Source organism: Dipodomys merriami, unplaced genomic scaffold (assembly GCF_024711535.1).
Source record: "Dipodomys merriami isolate MVZ:Mamm:240054 unplaced genomic scaffold, mDipMer1.0.p SCAF_408, whole genome shotgun sequence".
NCBI classification, from domain to species: Eukaryota; Metazoa; Chordata; class Mammalia; order Rodentia; family Heteromyidae; genus Dipodomys; species Dipodomys merriami.
Window position 1 is genome coordinate 372,257 of NW_027205693.1, and position 20,558 is coordinate 392,814.

Consider the following 20,558-nt stretch of genomic DNA (forward strand, 5'->3'; position numbering starts at 1 on the left):
TTCAAGGCCCAAGACTGACACAAAAAGAAAAAGAAAAAAGACTCACTTTCTCAGAGCCTCGCAGCTTGTGGCCGACTCTCCCCACAGTGGAAATCTACTGGGAATTAACAGTCACTCAACAAATAAATAAATATCTTTTAGAAAAGGGAACAGGAGGCTCAGAAGAGTTCAAAGTCTGTTCCTGTGTTCGCGCGGCGTCGTTATTCATGCTAATCTGTCCTTCCTGACTGCGTGCCGTGCCTCAGTCGCCCAAAAAAAGAAGAAAAAACTGCTAAGAGAAAAGAAAAATCGTTTATGTGAAGCCATCTAATTTTTTTCCAAAAATAGGATGGCAATTTTGATGCAGCCGATGATGTCAGTGCAGAAAAAAAAAAAAACTCCAGCTCAGCGCACAGTGCTCTTCAGGCCCAGACCGGACACCGTGTGCCAAGTCCAGACCTATGGGCAGTGCAGATGAGCAGTGGACCGACCCCGGCCTCCGCGTGGCCGGTAACCATGACAACCACGCCTTCCAGCCGGCCCCCGGAGACGCTGTGCGGCCTGCATCCACCCTCTGCACCTCAGCCGCTTCTCTGAGAAACACGTGTGACGTCTGACTCCATATGGTTCTGGGATTCTTCAGACTAGACAGGCTTTCTCAGTGACCCGGGCTCAGACACCTTCTGACAGCCATACTGTTAACACTATGTGGAGTTCTAGTTGTGACTTTCCCAGTCCTTTGTTGTGGTAGGACGTGAGTGCAGGGATCGACGGGCCTCCACCCTGGGCCTCCATCTTTGGGCCTCCGCCCTGGGTCTCCACTCACCACCCAACCCCACCCTGCCGGGGATCCCTCCAAAAGCTGGACTGCCTTTGACCCTGGGCAGGAAACCTGTGAGACTGATCTCCAGTGAACCACACAAAGAAACAGACTTGGAGCTCAGAGACAGCTCCCAGGCCCTGAGTTCAAGCCCCACAAAGAAAGAAGGGAAGAGGGGCATCTATTTGAGTAAGGAGCACTGGGGGGTCGATCAGAGGTGACGCTGGGTCCAGGTGGGGGGCCGGGCCACGGAGGGGCGCAGTGTTCAGGGGTGAATGGGTTGCAATCCCCTGGTCTGGACTTGTGTATCCACCCCTTCATGTCCTGAGCTGGCCACCAGGGGGCAGTGTGGTCACACCTCAGGGACGTGGCAGGGCCCAGCTCCCTCCAAGGGGCAGACCAGGCCAGGGGACAGGGAGGGGAAACTGAGGCCCGGAATTCTTCTGGCTTTAGGGGTTGTGTGGCCCTGGGTTCCTGGCTGTCCCGGGCATGTGGGGTGACCCCACATGGGCCCAGCTGGGAGCCCCACTTTGCTCCCCACCTGGCCTACGCCTCCCACACCATCAGCTCAGAAAAACAATAATAAAAACCAGGGCTGGGCAGGTGGCTCAGTGGTAGAGTGCTCGCCTAGCATGCAGGAAGCCCTGGGTTCAATTCCTCAATCCCACATACACAGAAAAAGCCAGAAGTGGTGCTGTGGCTCAAGTGGTAGAGCGCTAGCCTGGAGCAAAAGAAGCTCGGGGACAGCGACCAGGCCCTGAGTTCAAGACCCAGGACTGGGAAAAAAACTAAGAGATGTCCAAGTGCTCAGCTATTCAGTAGAGACCAAAAGTGAGCAAGACCCCATGTCAGCAAAGAAGCTGGGACCAGGCCTCCCCACCTCTGTGTGCTCCTGAGAGGACATCGAACCGATGTCCCCCATGTTTGTGGACAGGTCCTGATCTCCGTCCCGGCCAGTAGCGGCTGAGGCCACACTGGGCCGTGCATTTAGCTCGTGTGGACAGAACGTTGCTCTTTTCCACAAAGGTGATCAGGCTGACACCCATCCCTCTTCATCCATTAGCTTAATAGATCCCACCTTGTATTTATTTATGTGTGGTAGAAAGAAAACAGTCACACGGGGCGAAGGGCGTTGGAATCTGTTTTTATCTTCCACCGAGTTATCAACATTTTTTGTATCAAAATATTTACAATGATAGCTGCTGGGAACAAGCCGGTGCGTACAGCACAAAGAAGAAAACCCCGCTAGAGCCATGCAGATTACACGAGACGTAAATGCCATGGGGGGTGGGGGGGTTAAAAAGCAAGGGAAGTCGCTGTGATTGTCACATTGGCCTGGACAGCACCTTAAAGGCGTCTTGGGGGGTCCCTCGGCCGGCCTGGCCTGCAACTCTCCCTTAGCCACAATGAACACAGAGGAACAGACCCTTTATATAAATACCAGCAATGATAGCATAGTAATCCACCCCCCCCCCAAAAAAAAGAGAAAGGCCCCACGCGCAAATGTACATAGAGGAGCAGAAGAAAGTAGGCCAGAACCAGTTTGGACTTCTCCCCAGGGTCGATCTGCAGACATGGCCGAAAGACTCTGAGACGGGCTGGGGGGAGGGGGGGGCAGAGCCCCGGCCGGAGAGCCCGGAATCCAGGGCCTCCTATTTCTCAATCCTCCGTGGAAAATCTCAGGCGGCCACAGACACCCCAATGGGTGTTCTGTCTGGGAGCGCCAAGTGTGTTCGCTTTATTTCAGAACAAGTAAACATCTGCCCGTCACCTGCGATTCTATTCACCGCAAGAGTCTCCCTTCCCTTCCTGGAGAGCGGGGTGCCCGGTCCCCACCATTGGCTACCATTAGCGTGCTGAATACGCCACCACCCTGCCCCAGCCCAGAGCTTGTGGTTTGGTGTGTGTGTGTGTGTATGTGTGTGTGTGTGTGTGTGTGTGTGTGTGTGTGTGTGTGCATGTGTTTGTGAATCAGGCTTCATCTGGAAGGCAGGATGGTCGGGACATCTCACAGATGCCCAAAGGGCTACCTTGCCCTTTAGTGACCACTGGACCGAGTGGGCAGGAGGAAAACCCCATGAGGGTCAGCTGCAGGGGCGGGGGGGTCTAACCTGGGCTCCACCCCTCTCCAGGGCCTTCCAGGGCGCCCTTCCTCCGCTTTGTCCCTCCACCACGGGGCTACTTGGGGCCAGATATCTGTCCATGTCCGGGCAGTAACTCACCACACCAGCCCCCCCCCCACCATCAGCCCCCCGTGGGGCGCTTGATGTGGGATCGGAGGGCAGGGGACTTCCAGGCCACACAGGGTGGGATGCAGGGCGGGGCCGCTCTCGGCTGGATTGATCCCCCTGCCTGGAGGTGGGTGGGGGACCCAGTGTGGCATCCAGGGCTGGCCCGGGTGGTGTCAGCCACGGGTGTCACCGAGGCTGCGCCTCGTGGCCAAGGGCAGGCCCGTCTGGTCCACACCTGGCCATGCCAGCGCCACCCTCCCGAGAGCAAGCGGCTGACGGGACCCCCCTCAGCCTTTTTCTTCGTGTGTGCGTGTGTTTACATGTGTGCATGTGCATGTGTGCATGTGTTTGTGTGTGTGCATGTATGTGCATGTGTTTGTGTGTTGCATGTGCACGTGTGTTCGTGTGTGCATGCATGTGCATGTGTTGCACATGTGTGTTTGTGTGTGCATGCGTTTGTATGTGCATTGTGTGCATGTGTTTGTGTGTGTGCATGTGTGTTGCGTGTGCACATGTGTTTGTGTGTGCATGCATGTGCATGTGTTGCACATGTGTATGTGTTTGTGTGTGCATGTGTGTGCGTGTGTTTATGTGTGTGCATGTGTGTCTGTGTGTGTCCGTCTTCCCGCCCTGCGGCTCGCGTCCCTCCTCCCGCATCCAAGGCTCGGGCCTCCCCACCCCCTCCCCAGCCCACGCACACGCGCGTGCGCACGGGGTCGGCCTCACTTCTTCCTCAGGACCAGGTAGAGGATGCCGATGACCAGGCTGAAGCAGAAGCAGATCCAGGTGAGGATGAAGCAGTAGCCGTGGTGCGTGGACGTCTCGAAGTGCACGCTGCTGTTGGCGTAGTGGTGGGTGTAGATGGACACGCCGACCAGGATGCACAGCCCTGCGGGACGGGGCGCGTGGGGGTCAGGCGCGCTCAACACCCGCCCCCAGGCCCGGGATGCCGGCTGACAGCCCCCGGAGCCATGCCCCGGAGGTCGGCCCACCAGCCGCGGGCGGCCCCGGGCGGGGATACTCACAGCACACCAGCATGGTGGCCCCGGAGAGGAAGAAGCGGTTCCCCTTCTCCATAGTGAAGAGCTGGAACACGAAGACCACCAGGGAGATGACGGAGAAGATGATGGACAGGATCATGAAGGCCTGCACAGCCTTGAGGGCGTCTGCGGACACGGGCGGGAAGAGCCGCGTCAGACCACGCCCATGGGTGTGGCCACGCCCACGGCGGGCGGGGCTCCATCCCCATTGGGGCTGCTCCGTGGCCCTGCCCCCTGTGGGCGGGGACTGACTCTATCCCTGCTATTTCCCATGGCCACGCCCACCATGGGCAAGGATTGGTCTCTATTGGGATTGGGCTGGGGCCATGCCTCTGTGGGCGGGGCCTGGCCTCTTCTGGGGCTGGCCCAGGGCCACACCCACTATGGGCAAGGATTAATGTCTATTGGGGACTGGCCCCGGGCCACGCCCTCTGAAGACTGGGATTGGTCTCTAGTGGGGGCTGGTCCAGAGCCACGCCCCACTGAGGATGGGGATTGGTCTCTATTGGGGCAGGGCTGGCCACGCCCCCTGAGGACAGTGATTGGTCTCTATTGGGGCAGGGCCAGGGCCACGCCCCCTGAGGATGGGGATTGGTCTCTATTGGGGCAGGACTGGCCACGCCCCCTGAGGACAGTGATTGGTCTCTATTGGGCCAGGGCCACGCCCCCTGAGGATGGGGATTGGTCTCTATTGGGGCAGGACTGGCCACGCCCCCTGAGGACAGTGATTAGTCTCTATTGGGACAGGGCCAGGGCCACGCCCCACTGAGGACAGTGATTGGTCTCTAATGGGGCAGGGCCAGGGCCACGCCCCCTGAGGACAGTGATTGGTCTCTATTGGGGCAGGGCCAGGGCCACGCCCCCTGAGGACAGGGATTGGTCTCTATTGGGGCAGGGCTGGCCACGCCCCGCACGCACCTTGGTCGCCGTAGCTCAGCCCGCCACTGCAGTCCCCACCGGTGCAGTTCCGCCAGAGGCCCACGGAGGCGTTCACGTGGTCAGACACCACCCAGACCTGGCGGAGGGCAGAGGGCGGATGGCGGAGGTCACCACGAGGGAGGTGATCCTCACTGAGGACCGCGGTTCGAAGCCCACCGAGGCAGCCAAGGCTGTGAGAGACACTGATCCCCAGTGAACCCCAAAGCCGGAAGGGGCACTGCGGCTCAAGCGGTAGAGCGCCCTCCCAGGACAGCGCCGGGGCCCCGAGTTCAAGACCCACCACCGACTCCCAGGTGAAGGAAACAACTCCACCAAGTTAGGGTGGACCGAAGGGGTCAGCAGGGCCCGGCGTGGAGCAACCAGCCTGACCTTCCTGAGCACGATCGGAGCAAACTGGACGCTTCCACTAACAAACAACAACAAACGACCACCGGAGGAAGTGGCGGCGGGGCCCGGGGACAGCAGAGCCCGGTTGCCATCTGGCTGCACATCTCTGGCCCTGTCCCCACCATATTCAGGGCTCCAGGCTTGAATCTGGGGGGCCTGCCCCCTCCACCTCCCCTGTCACTGAGATCCAGGAGGGCTCAGCCCGGCCCGGCTCCCGCTGTCCATCCCTCCCAGTCCCTCGACCACCCTGCAGGCACTGAAGTTAACCCACCCTCCTCCCCCACCTCCACCTCAGCATCCACACCAGAGCTCCACACGGGAGGCCCGGACTCACGTTAGCGATGGTGGAGACAAACAGCATGATGAGGCAGGCATTGTGCACCACGAAGATACTGGCCAGGAGCACCAACATCTTGGCCTTTCTGCGGACAAGTGAGCCAAGAGAAGTTTCTGGAAAGAACGGAGGAGGAGAGGAGAAGAAAAGGTTAACATCAGATTTGGTGGGACGGCTCCGCTTCCCCACCTCTGAGGTCTCAGCCGAAATGAGAAGTCGCAATAACAAAAAAAGACAACAAAGTTCCACCTCCATCAGAAAATTCTGGAGACCCCTGTGTGCTTCTATGCCCATCCATCTTGATCAAACGCAATTCCCTCCCTTTCAGAACCAAGATTTATATACTCACTCCTCTAATGTAACCATCTCTCCCCAGCAGGAAAAGTTTTTTAAAAAGAGGACATTTTTCCCGTCCCCCCCCCCAAAAAAGCGGCTAAACTGGGTGTCCTGACAACTGCTAGTTTCATAATCAAGGTGTGCAAGCCCAGAGTTGGTTAGGAAAGTGTCTGATTTCATATCTATCGTGACACGCGTACGCCATCCAAAACACAAATCAAGTTCTATCCACGCGCCGGTGGCTCACACCTGTCATCCCAGCCACCAGGAGGCTGAGATCTGAGGATCGCAGTTCAAAGCCAGCCTGGGCAGGAAAGTCCATGAGACTCACATCTCCAGTAAGCGACCAGAAAACCAGAAGTCGAGCTGTGGCTCAAGTGGTAGAGTGACAGCCTTGAGCTGAAGAGCTGAGGGACAGCGCCCAGGCCCTGAGTTCAAGCCCCACAACCAACAACAACAAAAACCTGCTATTAGTTCAGCAGTTGGGCAGCAGATCTCAGGGGAGAGAGATTATTCATAACCCTTGGTGTTCAGCAGTCATCAGGGGGCTGGGATGGAGCTCAGTGACAAAGCGCTTGCCTAGCGAGCGCAGTGTCCTGGGTTCGAGATCCAGGACAAGAAAGAAAGAAAGGAAGAAGGAATGAAGGAAGGGAGGGAGAGACAACAAAAATGCACTTCCCGCTAGACATGCACATTCTAGCACCATCTAACTACGCTAGATAGACTGAAGGTTCCTGTGTTACGTCCACAGTGGTCTGCGTTTCATGCCTGGGAGTTTGGTGTTTTGGTTATTTTGGTTTTGTACTAGTTAGTTACTGGGATTTGAACTTGGGAGTTGGGGGAGCCTGGGCCCTGGGCCTGCGGAGCTCTGGTGCTCAAGGCTGGCGCTCGACCACTTGAGCCACAGCTCCACTGCGGGCTTTGGGGTGGTTCATTGGAGGCGAGTCTCCGATCGGCCGGTGTCATGGTCCCTGCTATAGGGGGTGCCCAGCGCCCCCCAGCTCCCATAGGCTGCTGTGCCAGGCCAGAAACAGAGGCTGCACGGTGCACCCGGCTCTGGCTTTTCCCCACCCCGAGTCTGTCGGGCTGTCTTCCAATCCCGCGCGCTGGATGGCAGATGCTCAGCTCCTTCTCCATGTCCAGCCCCGTTTAGCGTCTCTGCGGTGGAGACCCCACCACACAGCAGGGCCAGGGGACATGTGCAGGCCCGCCAGGAAACCCACCCTCCCTTCTGTCCAGATATCATCTCTTATGATCCTCTCTGTCCAGACATCATCTCTTCCCATGATCCTCTCTGCTCCCTCCTCTGTCCAGACATCATCTCCTCCCATCATCCTCTTTGCCACCCCCTCCTCTCCCTCCGCTGTCCAGCCATCAGATTGTCTGTGCACACATCATCTATACCACACACATGCACACACACGCACATGGGCGTGCACACCAACACCGATGACCCGGAACCAGGTCCCAACTGTCCACTGTGCACCTCGGACTACAGGAACGTGACTGCTAAGCATAAAAGCTCCGCATGCACGCGTCCCTCCTCCAGTCCCTGCGTATTGAGTGTGTTTTCAATTGGGTGCCCGGCCTCCTCCTCCTCCAGGAAGCCCTCCTGGACTCCTACCAGAGGTCATGTCCCCCCTTCCTAGCCCACAGGCCCGACGTGGCCTGCTAGTGGACGGTGGCTGGACGGTTACACGTGGACGAGAAGCCCTCCCCTCCCTCCCTCCCTCCCCCCTCTCCAGAGGCCTGAGCTCCTGGACTGATCTCTGTTTGAGAATGAATGAATGAATGAATGAATGCACGGATATAATTACAGAATCTGGGGACAGAAGGAGGGCTTGCTAAAAACACTCTCTGGGCCCGGTGGCACTGAGGTCAGCTCCTCTCGGGGGTCCCTGGGCCCACCTTCCGGCCAGCACCCCGGGCTTGACCCACGCCTCCCGACCTCAAGATCGGTTTGCTGCTGCCACTTCGTTTCCCCAAGGGCTCGCACGGCACAGGGCCCCCTGTGTGTTGGTGGACAAGGTGGTGGACAAGAGCAGAAAGGCAAGTCACCAGCACCACCAGCAGCCCAGGCGGGAGGGTGAGGCCGGGATTAAAGGGGGGCGCATGCTGGTCAGACCATGGCCACGCCAGGGCTCATGCCCAGAGGAGCAGCGGATGCAAAAGGAGCCACTGGCTTCCCTCTCCCTGGGCCAGGTAGACACACCCCACACCCCAAAAATGGCGGGAGGGGGTGAGGATGAAAAGCATTGCTTATCTGGTGCTGGTGTGGACTTGCGCAGGACTTGTGCAGACTTGGCCAGGTGAGGTTGGGAAAGGGAGGGGGGAGGAGGAAGGGAAGAGGAAGGGGGGAGGGAGGGAGGGGACCAATAACTAGTACAGATCCAGACTTCCATAGTCGGCCTTGGGGGCCCAGAGAGGCGGTACTGGCTGCTAACAGTCTCTAGCACAGGTTCTGGGTTCAAATCCCACCCCGGCTGCTTTGGCCTGCTCTTTCCCTGTCTGGGTGGTGTTTATTTACCCCTGAGCATTAGCACGGCCGCCCCGGGCTAGCCTCAGCACCGCCCTCGGCTCTCATGAGCTCTGAACGCTCTCCTGCACCCCAACCTCCCCCTAGGAAGGAGGCTGAGGCCAGGTCCCCCCACCCCAGGCAAAGAGGGAGCTCGGGTTCCAGCTGGGGTTCCCTCTGACGTCAGCTGGGAAGAGGGACCAGGGCCAGAGATCCTGGAGATAATGACTAAGTGCAGGGAGAAAATGGAGGCGTGGGCCGGCCTGCCGCACTGGGCGCCCCAGGTAAATTAGGGGGGCTGCAGCTCTGCTCGCTCTCCCCAATGGGCTCCTAGGGGCTCCATGCCCTGAGCCCGGCCAGGGTGAGGACCCAACAGCTCCCCCCAGAGGGAGCTAAGGCCATCTTCCTCCTTCCCCCTCCCTCCCTCCCTCCCTCCCTCCCTTCTTCCTCCTCTTTCCTCCTTCCTCCTTCCTCCTTCCTTCCTCCTTTCCTCCCTTCTTTCCTTCCTTTCTTTCCTCCCTTCCTTCCTTCCTTCCTCCTTTCCTTCCTCCCTCCCTTCCTCCCTTCCTCCCTTCCTCCTTTCCTTCATTCCTCCCCTCTTCCTTCCTTCCTTCCTTCTTTCCTTCTTTTCTTTCTTCTTTCCTCCCTCCCTTCTTCTGTCCCTCCCTCCCTCCTTTGTGCTCTCTCTCTCTTTTTTTCTCTCTCTCCTTGTACCAGAGTTTGAACTCAGAACCTCATTCTTGCGAGACAAGGCGCTTCACCGCTGGAACCATGCGTCCGGCCCCAGCGGTGGATCTTTTCCCGCTCAGGGCTCTGTGTCTGGGTGCCGCCCGCCCCCTCAGGGCCGCCACCTCTGGCTGGCGCATTCCACCCAGGGCTGACCCCGAACTGCGATCCTGCAGACCTCACACGCTCAACGCCCCCCAGAGTGGAGCAGCCAGCCCATCTTCCCGGACCCTGCCCGGCCTGGTCTCACCCCGGAGGCTGAGCGTGGAGGATCACGGTTCGAAGCCAGAAAATGGAAGCGCCAGCCTTGAACTGGTTTTCTGGCTCAGGGACCGTGCCCAGGCCCGGAGTTCGAGCCCCAGGACCGATGCACGCTCCCAAAAAGAAAACTCAAGTTAACTCCTCACTGGATCTACCTGTGTGTTGGCCTCCGGGATGCCCAGATGGCAAGAACAGTCTAGAAACCCCAGCCTCAGGGGCAGAAGGGAAAAGAGGAGGGGAGGAGGGGAGGAGGGGAGGAGGGAGGCTCGTGATCTAAGGCTGCAGTTCAAAACTAGTGAGGGCCATGGCTGGGCCTTGATGTCTGGTTGCCGGGCAAAGCCACGGCCTCCCTCCTCCTCTCCCTCCTCGCCCTCCTCGCCCTCCTCCCTCTCCCGGATGGTGTTAGAGGACGGGCGGGCGTGGGCCCCAGGGATGGGCCACACCCCAAAAGGGCTGGTTAGAAGCCCGTGTTTCTGGTGTGGCTGTCTGCCCAGCTGAGAGTCTCCGTTGTGCTCTCAGGAGCGGTGTGAGCGCACACTCGTGTGAGCCACACTCACAAAGAACTTGCGGATGCATCTGGAAGATGAAGCCGGGCTGGGCAGCGGCTCAGGGGGGAGAGCATTTGCCTAGCATGCCCAAAGTCCTGGGTTCGAGTCCTCAGGACCACACAGAAAAAAAACCAGACATGGCGCTGTGGCTCAAGTGGTAGAGCGCCAGCCTCATGTAAAAGCAGCTCAGGGACAGCGCCCAGGCCCCGAGTTCAAGTCCCAGGACTGGCACAAAAAACAAAGTGAAACACTTCAGGATGTAGCCAGCGACCTACGTGGCTTCAAAGACCCCCAAGTACTATTTCAGAGACGAGGGGCGGGGGGAGGGATGAAGGGCTGTTTCTCCCAGCTCTACTCATCTGTGCTAATTAAACATGAAGCCAGGAGCTGGCCTTGTGGCGCATGCCTGCAATCCCGGCCCTCCAGAGGCTGACGGAGGAGGCCCGTGGCTTTGGGGCTAGCCTGGGCTAGCGTCAGGGTTTGTCGAGGGCGCAGTGACCACCAGGACAGATTCAATGCCCAGGCCGCCACAGTCCTGGGGGGGTACAGGGGCGTCCACCGGTGCTGCTAGCATGGGGGACACAGAAGGCTAGTGCTGTCCAGCGGAGGGGCGGGCATGGACGCCTGGCCCCCACCCCAGGCCCTGACTCCCCTGGCCTGGGGTTTGTTAAGAGCTTGCCAGGTGCCCAGGCCGGGGTGCAGATCCCAGTCCTGCCAGTAGGAAGGGAAGGAACGTACTCGTTCATCCTCCCTGTGGAAGGGACAGAGGACATGAAGGACAGAGTTTGTTCTGTGGCCCCCGGTGGGTCTATGGGGTGGGGATAGGGCCGCTTGAACTTCTCCCCAGGGCGGCCAGGGAGCTCACGCCCTCCACGAAGCTCCCCAGCCCACTCCACCTGAGCTGGGAGGGGCTGTGTCTCGGGGTGACCCACAGGAGGGCCAGGGGTGGGGTCCAGCAGGAGGCAGATGGGGGGGGGATGAAGACCACACCACCCTCCCTCCCCCAGACCCCGGTCTCCTCCTGTGGGGAATTAGACAGGACACAAGCAGTCAACCGACTCAAGGATTCCCAGCTCCGGGAGTTCCTTTTAGCCCTTGGGGGGAGGAGGGGGGGTTCTTGGCAGTGGGTGGGCTAAAGGGAGGGCTCAGAGCTTCTCCAGGGTTCTGGAATCCATGAGCCCCGCCCTCCCCTCCTGGACGCCACATCTGGCCAAGAACCGGAGCCCGGAATCCACACGGCCGTCCACCTCCTCCTGGTGCAGCCCTCCCACGTTTTATTCCAAACCCCAGCTGCTCCCCCCCACCTTCCCGCCCTCCCTCCCTCCCTCTCCCCCCCCCATTTCCCCTAACGGTTTTCTTTAAACCAGCCAATCTCTTCTCTGCTTCCCTCCACAAGAAACCAGCGACATCACTTCTGCAGAAGTGAATGGGAAGAGAGGGAAAGCCAGATGTTTCTCCACTAGCATTTCCTCCGCTCCCCCATGCCCCCCAACCCCCCCCCAAACTCTGCCACCCACCCACCCGCAGGCAAAAGGAGGGATTGGCGTGGTTTGCAGGGGACGGTACCCACCCTGGGCCCGGAGAAGCCGTTCCCTACATAAAAACACTCGCTGTCCAAGTCCACTCCAAAGTCCCCTCCGCCACCACCCAGCCACTGGGAGCCACAGCCCCGAGACCAGATGCCAGCCCTGGGGGCCCCCTGTCCCTCCATCCGTCCCCACCCCCCCCCAACCCAACCCTGCTCAGGACAGATCTCCTCGGCTGCCCTCCCAACTACAAGTTTCAAGGACTTGATTCTTTTGAGTCACAGGTAGGGAAGAAAAATAAATCAAAGCCAAGGAGAGAAAGAAGTAGGGGAGAAAGGCGAGGTTTAGAAGTCCTCAGACCCAAGTGCTCTCCCCCCCAAAGGAGCGATCGCTCTCCTACCTGAGGCTGCGGAGGCCCGAGGCGCGGAGGCTGCAGTCTGGAGGCCGGGGGAACTCAGGGAGGGCCGGAGGCTGCAGCTCTGGGTTGTAGGGACGGCGGGACGGGAAGGGTTCCCCAGGCAGAGCTGCTGGCTGGGTGTGTGCAGGGCCGGCCCTTTCTCCCCGGGTTTTAAAGGAGCTTCTGTGAATCAGGCTGGCTTGAAAAAAAAAAAAAAAAAAAAAGCAAGATTTGTTGGTGAGCTACGCCCTGTGGAGCTGGCGGCTGGCCGTGCACGGCGGGGTGAGCGTGCACCGCCCCCTCCCCGCCCCAGCCTGTGACTCACACCCACAGACCGCAGTGGAAAAGGGCGTGACACCCTGAGTAACAGGAGACACCAAAATAGATGTTTACCGAAGTCCCCCGTAGCCGTGACTGCAGGCAGCAGCCACGGGTCAGGTTCCCGTCCCTAAAGGGAGCAGGAGAGCACCCCCTTGTATCCCATTCATTCAAACCCTGGTGACATGGGGTTGGCTCACGTCCATCACCCCAGATACTCAGGGAGGCTGAGAGCTGAGGATCGCTGGTCAAGGCCAGCCCAGGCAGGAAAGGCCTGGAGACTCTGAGCTCCAAGGAACCACCAGAAAACCGGGAGTGGCGCTGTGGCTCAAGTGGTAGAGCGCCAGCGTTGAGTGAAAGAGCTCAGGGCCGGCGCCCAGGCCCTGAGTTCAAGCTCCAGGACTGACAAAAACCAAACAAAAAACCTAGCTAGTCAGCCACTCAGATGATTCTCCTTCCATGCTGCATATTACCGGATTTATTATGATCGTATTCATATTAATATTATTATTATTGTGTGTGTCAGTACTGGGGGTTGAACTCCAGGCTGGTGCTCAACCCCTTGAGTCACAGTTCTACTTCCTGCTTTTGGGTGGTTTCAGGAATGTGTCTCCCGGGCTGAGCTGGACCGGCCATCCTTGCGGCTAAGATCCCAGCTGGGAGGTCACAGGTGGGAGCCTTTTTTTAAAATTTCCTCCTACGTTTTGTTATTAGTTTCAATCAGCCGCAAGGGAGGGTCCCTTCTGACGTGTGGGCCGGTCCACTCACCCCTCCCGCCCTCCCTCCCTGCTCTCCCCCTTCCTGGACCATCTGGCCACTCTCTATTCTCACACGGGGGGACCCAGAGGCCCAGCCCCGCCTGCCCCGCCGGCCCAGGGCCCTAGGAAGTGCCAGGAAGTCCCCGGCCAGCCGAGAACTTTGCCGTCTGATCTCGTGATCATCTGCCTGGACTTTGCTCACACCTGAGGGCAGGGCCGGCCTGCTGGAGCCACGTCCCCACCCGCGTCCCCGGACCCCGCAGGGCCTGCAGCCCGGGCCTCCCTCCAGGATGGCCACCGTGTGTGTGTGTGTGTGTGTGTGTGTGTGTGTGTGTGTGTGTGTGTGTGTACACGCTCACACACTCGTGCACGCGCACGCTGTCCTAGGCCTGGAACTCAGGGCCTGGGCGCCATCCCTCAGCTCTGCAGCTCAAGGCTGGTGCTCTACTACTTGAGCCACAGCGCCACTTCCAGTTTTCTGGTGGTTCTTGGAAGATCAGAGTCTCAGGGACTCTCCTGCCTAGGCTGGCCTTGAACTGCCATCCTCAGATCTCAGCCTCCTGAGTTGCTGGGATGACAGGCGGGAGCCACCGGCGCCTGGCTGAGAATGTTTTCTCAACGGGGTGACAGGACAAACATACATCACACAGTCACGCAGGTGTGCACACACACACACACACACACACACACACACACACACACAGTGATCAGACCCAGCCTGCCCAAGACCCTGAGAACCAGACTGGATCTCTACAAACAGAACAGAGTTGAGATTTTTTTTTTTCCATTAAAAACCATGATGACAGGAGGACTGCGGGAGTTCTCCCCCTCTCCCGTCCCTCCCCCTGCCCTGCCCCCTCCCCCTCGGCTCTCTTTCCCTCCCCTCTCCTCCTCTCCTCACCTCTCCCCCTCTACTCTCCCCATCCCCCTCCCCTGCCCCTCCCTCTGGCACAGCCCAGGCCCCAGGAGGGGGCGCTATGGAGGGGTCGTGAGGACCCCCACCCCTCTCTTAGTCCTCCGGCTCTCCCCCACACACACCCCTGCCCACCCCCACCCCACCCCCAGCCCAGGCCTCTACCTGCCTGCCTGACAACTATGTGGTCTGGCTGCATTTTTTACAGAGAAACCTGGAGCCAGGCACCTGGGCGGAGAACAAATGGCCCCCCTCCCTACCCCCTCCCTCCCTCCACCCCCCTCCATCCTCCTTACCCTCTCTCCCCCCTCCATCCCCCCTCCCTCTCTCCCCCTCCATCCCCTTTACCCTCCCTCCCCCCTCCATCCCCCCTACCTCTCTCCCTCCCTCCCTCCTCCATCCCCCCCTCCCTCTCTTCCCCCTCTCTCCCCACTTCCTCCCTCCCTCCCTCCCTCTCCCCTCTCTCCCACAGCTGCCCCTGCCCAAGGACAAGCCGACTGTGGTTGGACAGAGGGAGGCTCTGGGGCCCAAGTTCCCTGTGGTCATCTCCTGTCGTCTGGAGGGGGGTAGGAATCAGGAGAGGAGTGCCCAGATCTCACACATGCACGCACACATAAATACACACGCACACACATATGCATGCACGCACACACACTAACACGCACAAGTTCACACACATGCTCACACACACATACCTCCACATGCACACGCACGCACACTCCGCGGGCCACATGTAAAGCCACGTGTACGGTGCAAATACTTTTTAAAAGAAAAACACCAAGCCAGGTGCCCAGGGCTCCCGCCTGCCATCCCAGCCACTCAGGAGGCTGAGATCTGAGGATGGTTGCTCCAAGCCCGCCTGAACCACCAGAAAACCAGAAGTGGTGCTGTGGCTCAAGTGGTAGAGCGCCCACCTGGAGTGAAAGAGCTCAGAGACAGCGCCCAGGCCCCGAGTTCAAGGCCCAGGTCCTGCCAAACAAACAAAAGTCATGTTGAGTGGGTGAAGCGTGAAACTTCACCAGGAGAGAGCCGGGAGAGTCACCACGCTGAAACCACGCAGGCCTGTGCCACGCAGCGTGAATGAGCTGAAACCCAGGCCGGTCATTCACCCACGCGCACGCCTGAGGTCCCAGGCGGCCGGGAGGGAGGGAGGGAGGGAGGGGGAGAGGGAGGGAGGGAAGGAGGGAGGGGGGAGGAAGGAACCCATCAGGACCTCCCCAGCCCACCCTGAGCAACACCGGAGCCCAACATGCTGATGACCCGGCCATTTAGTCACGCACATCCCCCCCACTGGAGTTTCCACGCTGACCAGTGCCCACGTCCTTCCCAGCCAGATGAGACTTTCACAACCTCGGGGTGACCAGCTTCATTTATGGGGTTATGGGATCGCGAGAGGCAATGGCAGCGATGAGAATCACTAGCCTGGAGCCGCATCTGTGCCTACAAACAGCCCTGGTTAAATAAAAAGAAAACGGAAAACAAAAAGCAGGCCTGCCTCAGTGGCCCAAGCCGGTACACCTCCCTCCTCAGAGACGAGAAGACCGAGGTTCAAAGCCAGCCCGGGCATGAAAGGCTCATGAGGCTCCATGTCCAGCAACGTCCAGAGATGACAGCATGGCGGTACATGCCTGTAATGTCAGCGATCAGGGAGACAGAAGACTCGCAGGCCGGACTGGCCTGGACACAAAGTGAGATGAACACAAAGCAGGGCTGGAGGCGTGGCTCAAGCGGTAGAGGACATGCCTAGCAGGTGCAAGGCTGAGTTTGGTCCCTGGTACCATCAAATAAAAAAGGGGTGGGGGAACAAAAGTTACATCCTTCATTTGGAGGTGAAGCTGGGGGCAAAGTTAGGGATTGGCTGAAGAGGATTGAATTGCTATCCCTCCACCCTCCGCCCTCTGCTTGGGTGCTCTACCACTTGAACCATAGCTCCACTTCCAGCTTTTTGGTGGTTTACTGGAGGCCATCCTCCTGACACCAGCCGACACTCGTGTGCACGCATGCACACCTGTGCACCAGGTGTGACAGCCTCGGCCTCCATGGGAGGAGTCTCAGGGCCAGGGCTCACAGGTCTGTGTATCACAACGCCAACCATGTTGTTTTTGTGGTTTGTGTGTGTGTGCACACATGTGTGCATGCATTCGCCAATCTTGGGGCTTGAACTCCAGGCCCAGACCCTGTCCCTGCGAATTTGTGCTCAAGGCTGGCACTCGACCTCTTGAGCCACAGCTCCATTTCTGTCTTTCCCTGGTAGTTTATTGGAGATAGGAGTCTCACAGACCTGTCTGGCCCCGCTGGCCTTGAACCGCTGTCCTGAGATCGCAGTCACGGACATAAGCCACCACGCCCGGCGCTAACACACGTGTCTTAGGTGGGAAAGGTTCTTCGTTTTGACTGTTTCTTTCTTTTCATTTTTATCAACAGAAAGCCAGGCGGGAAACTGGTGTTTGACTAACGCGCCACAGGTTCACCAGGGTGTGTGACCTGGATGTGAATCTTGGCTGGGTGGACCAGGCCACCATGGTACATTCTGGAAAAGAGCCAGTTCAGCAGCCGGCTGGCCAGTTGGCTCTCCGATCGCGGGGCCAGCCGGTCTCCTGACCACCACGCCCTCCTGGTGTCTCTCGGATGACCCCATACAGAGTCGGTGACCAGTGAGGGTGTAGATGCCCTGAATCTGAGCCCCCCCACCCCACCCTGCGTCCTCTCCCCGCTGTAGATCACAGCCCCCAACTTGGTGTCCGGACAACAGATCCTGGTCCACGGGGTGGGTGGCTGAACCCATGGCTGTCCCCGCTTTCCGTCCTTCTTGCTGCACACAGGGAGGGGAGCACCGAGGCCCCGACACGCGTGGCGTGGAGCTGCAGCGGGAGTCTTCTGGATGCCCCTACCCCAAGAAACTTCTAGAACATTCCATTCTTCCTGATCTTTGGGGGAAGGTGAGGGGTGGGCTCAGGATATCCCCTGGGGACCGCCCTGGAGTTGCAGGGGTTCCAGGAAGGTGATGAGGTCAGCTGGGGGAGGGGACCCGCTGGTGGCTCTGCAGTCACTTCCAGAAGGAGGCAGAAAGGGGTGTGGGGTGCTTGCCCCACACATCCGCTCTGTGTGAAGGGACCGACCTGGGAGGAGTCGCCCCTCAAAGGGTCAGGAAGACTGGGGGGCAGGGGAGGCAGGGGGAAACAAACTGAAGGGCCTTTACTGGACGCCGTGGCTCACGCCTGTCACCCCAGCTACTCGGGAGGCTGAGGTCTGAGGATCGAGGTCCAAAGCCAACTCCAGGGTAGGAACATCCACGAGACTCTGAGCTCCAGTGACCCACCAGAAAACCGCAAGTGGAGCTGTGGCTCAAGTGGTAGAGCGCCAGCCTTGAGTGAAAGCGCTCAGGGACAGCGCCCAGGCCCGGAGTTCCAGCCCCAGGACTGACCCCCTCCCCCCAAAAAAAGTCTGGCTTTGGTATGGGGAGCTGACCGGTGGTAAGAGCCCGGGAGGAGCACTGGACCATGGTGAGGAGCCGAACTCATTTACGGTGGGAGAGAACGGAGGGGGGGGGCTCAGCCGGCCCTACCCCGGCCCCTTCCCTCCCTCTGCCCAGCATGGAGGGGCTGGGAGAAGAAGGGTGAGTCCCTGGGGCTTGTGGCCTGGGGGAGGGGGCCCTGGGGTGCAGCGCCTGAGAGGTGTGGCCTTTCCCTCCACCGGCCTCCCCTCCACCAGCCTCCCCTGTGCGGGCCTCTCTCTGCCCGCGCCTACGCTGAAGGCTTGCTCTTGTTCTGGCTTAGCCCGCCCTCCCCCCTTCCCCCCTACCGCCCCTATCCCCCCCCCCCGTGGATGAGGGAGGTTTTTCCACTTGGTTTTGCAGCCAGGCCAGGCGTCTCGCGCTCTGCCGCCTCCCCGCCCCATGCCCCCACATCTGGAGGAATGAGCCAGCGAGGCTCACATCTGGAGGTCATTCTCCCCAGGAAGACGTCTGTCTGCCCACATTCTTGTCTTTGAAACCCGAGGCCCGCGGGCCCCCTCTTTCTGGTGGGGCCTCTCGGGGACGCTCGCTGCGCCCCGCCCGCGCCCCGACACTTGGCTTCTTCATGGCTCTTTCTTCCTTTTAAGAATTTTTTATTTTCTTCAGCTCGTGTTTCACAGATTGAAGGCCCTAGACCTCACCACGAGCAAAACTAAAAACCACGAAAAACGAGCATTCACGTTGAGGTGAAGTCCAATGAGGGGCCGGTGACCTTGAAGAAGACAAGGTCATCTGGGATCTGGGATGTGTGCACACGAGGGGAGGGGCCAGAGGCCCGGGAGGAGGCTGGCCAGGAAAGACTCCAGGCTACGGTTCCTAGATGCACTGCAGAGCAGAGAAAGGTAGAAGTTTCTGGAACTCAGGAGTTTGCCCACAGCCCCAGGCTCTCACCGAGTAGATGGCAGGCGGTGGGACTGGTGGTTCTGGTGGTTCTGAAATGTGGGGAACATGAGAACCCCAACATTCTAACAGGACGGGGCCAATCTAGTACTGAAAGACTGCTTACATTCTCCTTCCTTCCTTCCCTCTTTCCTTTCTTCCTTCCCTCCTTCCTTCCTTCTTTCCCTCCTTCCTTCTTACCTTCCTTTCCTCCTTCTTCCTTCCCTTCCTCTCTCCTTCCTTCCCACCTTCTTTTCTTCCTCCCCCCCCCCCACCCCCGGTGTTTGGTTTACAGCTCAGGAAACTCATACTTGCTCTACCACAGAGCTTTGCTCGGTACTGGTTGTTTTTTTAGATAGAGTCTCGCTTCCTGCCCACACAGGCTCCAGGAACGTGATCCTCCTACTTTTCACTTCCCGCTGTAGTTAGGATGACAGGCATGCGCCACCACACCCAGCTTTCTTCCACAGAGATGGAGTCCTGAGGGCTCTTGGGCCTGGACCCAGCATGACCCATGACCTCTCGAGCTCAGCCTCGAGCTGAGGATTGAGCCCAGCTGTGGACTGAGAAGGGGGGGGGGGGCTCTCTCATGTAGACCCAGGCTAGCCTCTAACCTGAATTCTTCCCATCTCAGCCTCCCAAGTAGTTAGGACCACAAGCGTGAGCCATTGATGCCCAACTTAGCATGTTTGTGTCTACCAACCACCCGGAGGAGGTCTGTGCTGCTGGTCCCGAGGAAGACAACACGCACCACGCTGTCACTTGGTCTCGTGCGTGTACTCTGTCCACGCCCCATGCCTGAGCCCCTCCCTGCCACAGTACCTTTGCCATCACTAAGGGCTCCAGGAAAGAGAACACTCAATGATCAAGGCTGGCGCTCTACCACTTGAGCCACAGCACCACTTCTGGTTTTCTGATGGTTCCTTGGAAATCGGAGAATCTCGGACCTTCCTGCCCGGGCTGGCTTTGAACTGCGATCCTCAGATCCCAGCCTCCTGAGGAGCTGGGGTGATGGGCGGGAGCAGGGGGGCTCATCATTTTAGGGGAGCAGCTGACACTTCTGGAGTGGGCCTGGCTCCAGCCCTGTGCCTCCAGAGACCAAGCCGGGCCAGGCCTACCCCGGGGACTCTTCATCTTTGGGGGGGGTGTCTAAAAACCCCAGGAAAATGAACCCCAAGTCCACAACAACCCGCCTCCCATGATGACCTCCAATGTGGGGTGCATTCCCCAGCCCCCCAGGAGGGGGGAGGTGGACAATCCTGAGCTGCACAAAGCTGGGCCGGCTCCCCCGCCCCGCCCCGCCCTGCCCAGCCCGAGGGAGGGGACCATGTGGAGCCTGGGCCCCATGAAGGCTCACTTCACCCCAACCCTGCTGTCAGATGCTTTCTTCCTGAGTCAGCCTCACACCTCGGAGAGACAACGCCATGGGAGACACAAGGCTGCCTTTGACCTTCAACCTGTTGCCCAATTCCCAGCCAGGCCACCAGAGGAGGGCGAGCTGGGCGGCTCTCCAGGCTGGGTACCACCCGGGCCGCGTTGCCTAGCAACCACAGGGAGGGATGGAAACTAGGAGGAAGGCAGGGAGCAGACAGGGTGACAGGGGAGACCGGCTGGGGCTGGGGCACAAGGTTCAATAGGTCGAGGCTCCGAGGTGGCCAGGGTGTACACGCACCCACTCTTCTGTCTTATTATCATTTCGTGTGCACTTGTGCTGGTTCCAGGGCTTGAACTCGGGGCCTGGGTGCCATGGCTGAGCTGTATCACTCAGGGCTGGCGCTCCACCATTTGAGCCACAGCTCCACATCTGGCTTTTGGGTAGATAATTGGACACAAGGGTCTTTCCCACCGAAACCACGATCCTCAGAACTCAGCCTCCAGAGCAGCTGGGATTACAGGCGTGAGCTACCACGGCCGTAGGTGTAGCAATATCACATGGCATCTTCGGCATATTTCGTCTGGTGAGTATTTAGCAAGGTAGGATGGATTTTCCTTCGAAGGTGCTCAGAGAGGGCGGGGCGGGGGGGGAGGGGAGAGCCAGGGGTTTGTCTGTCCTTCCCTATCTGAGTCGCTGTGCTGGGTTTGGCATTGTTGGTCCTCTACGGTCATTTCAAGAGACCACAGGCTTTTGTCTCCATCA

The 20,558-nt window shown here is 59.2% G+C and overlaps 1 protein-coding gene across 1 annotated transcript; it reads right to left on the bottom strand.

The window, feature by feature from the left end:
• Positions 1-1,927: 1,927 nt before the first annotated feature.
• Positions 1,928-12,256, bottom strand: LOC138806762 (epithelial membrane protein 1-like). The gene is made up of 5 exons (XM_069992102.1): positions 12,043-12,256; positions 5,731-5,846; positions 4,989-5,085; positions 4,056-4,196; positions 1,928-3,919 (listed from the first exon to the last, which is right to left on the bottom strand). The coding sequence occupies exons 2-5, from the start codon at positions 5,806-5,808 to the stop codon at positions 3,753-3,755; spliced, it is 483 nt and encodes a 160-aa protein (XP_069848203.1). The 5' UTR covers positions 5,809-5,846; positions 12,043-12,256; the 3' UTR covers positions 1,928-3,752.
• Between the last annotated feature and the right edge of the window lie 8,302 nt (positions 12,257-20,558).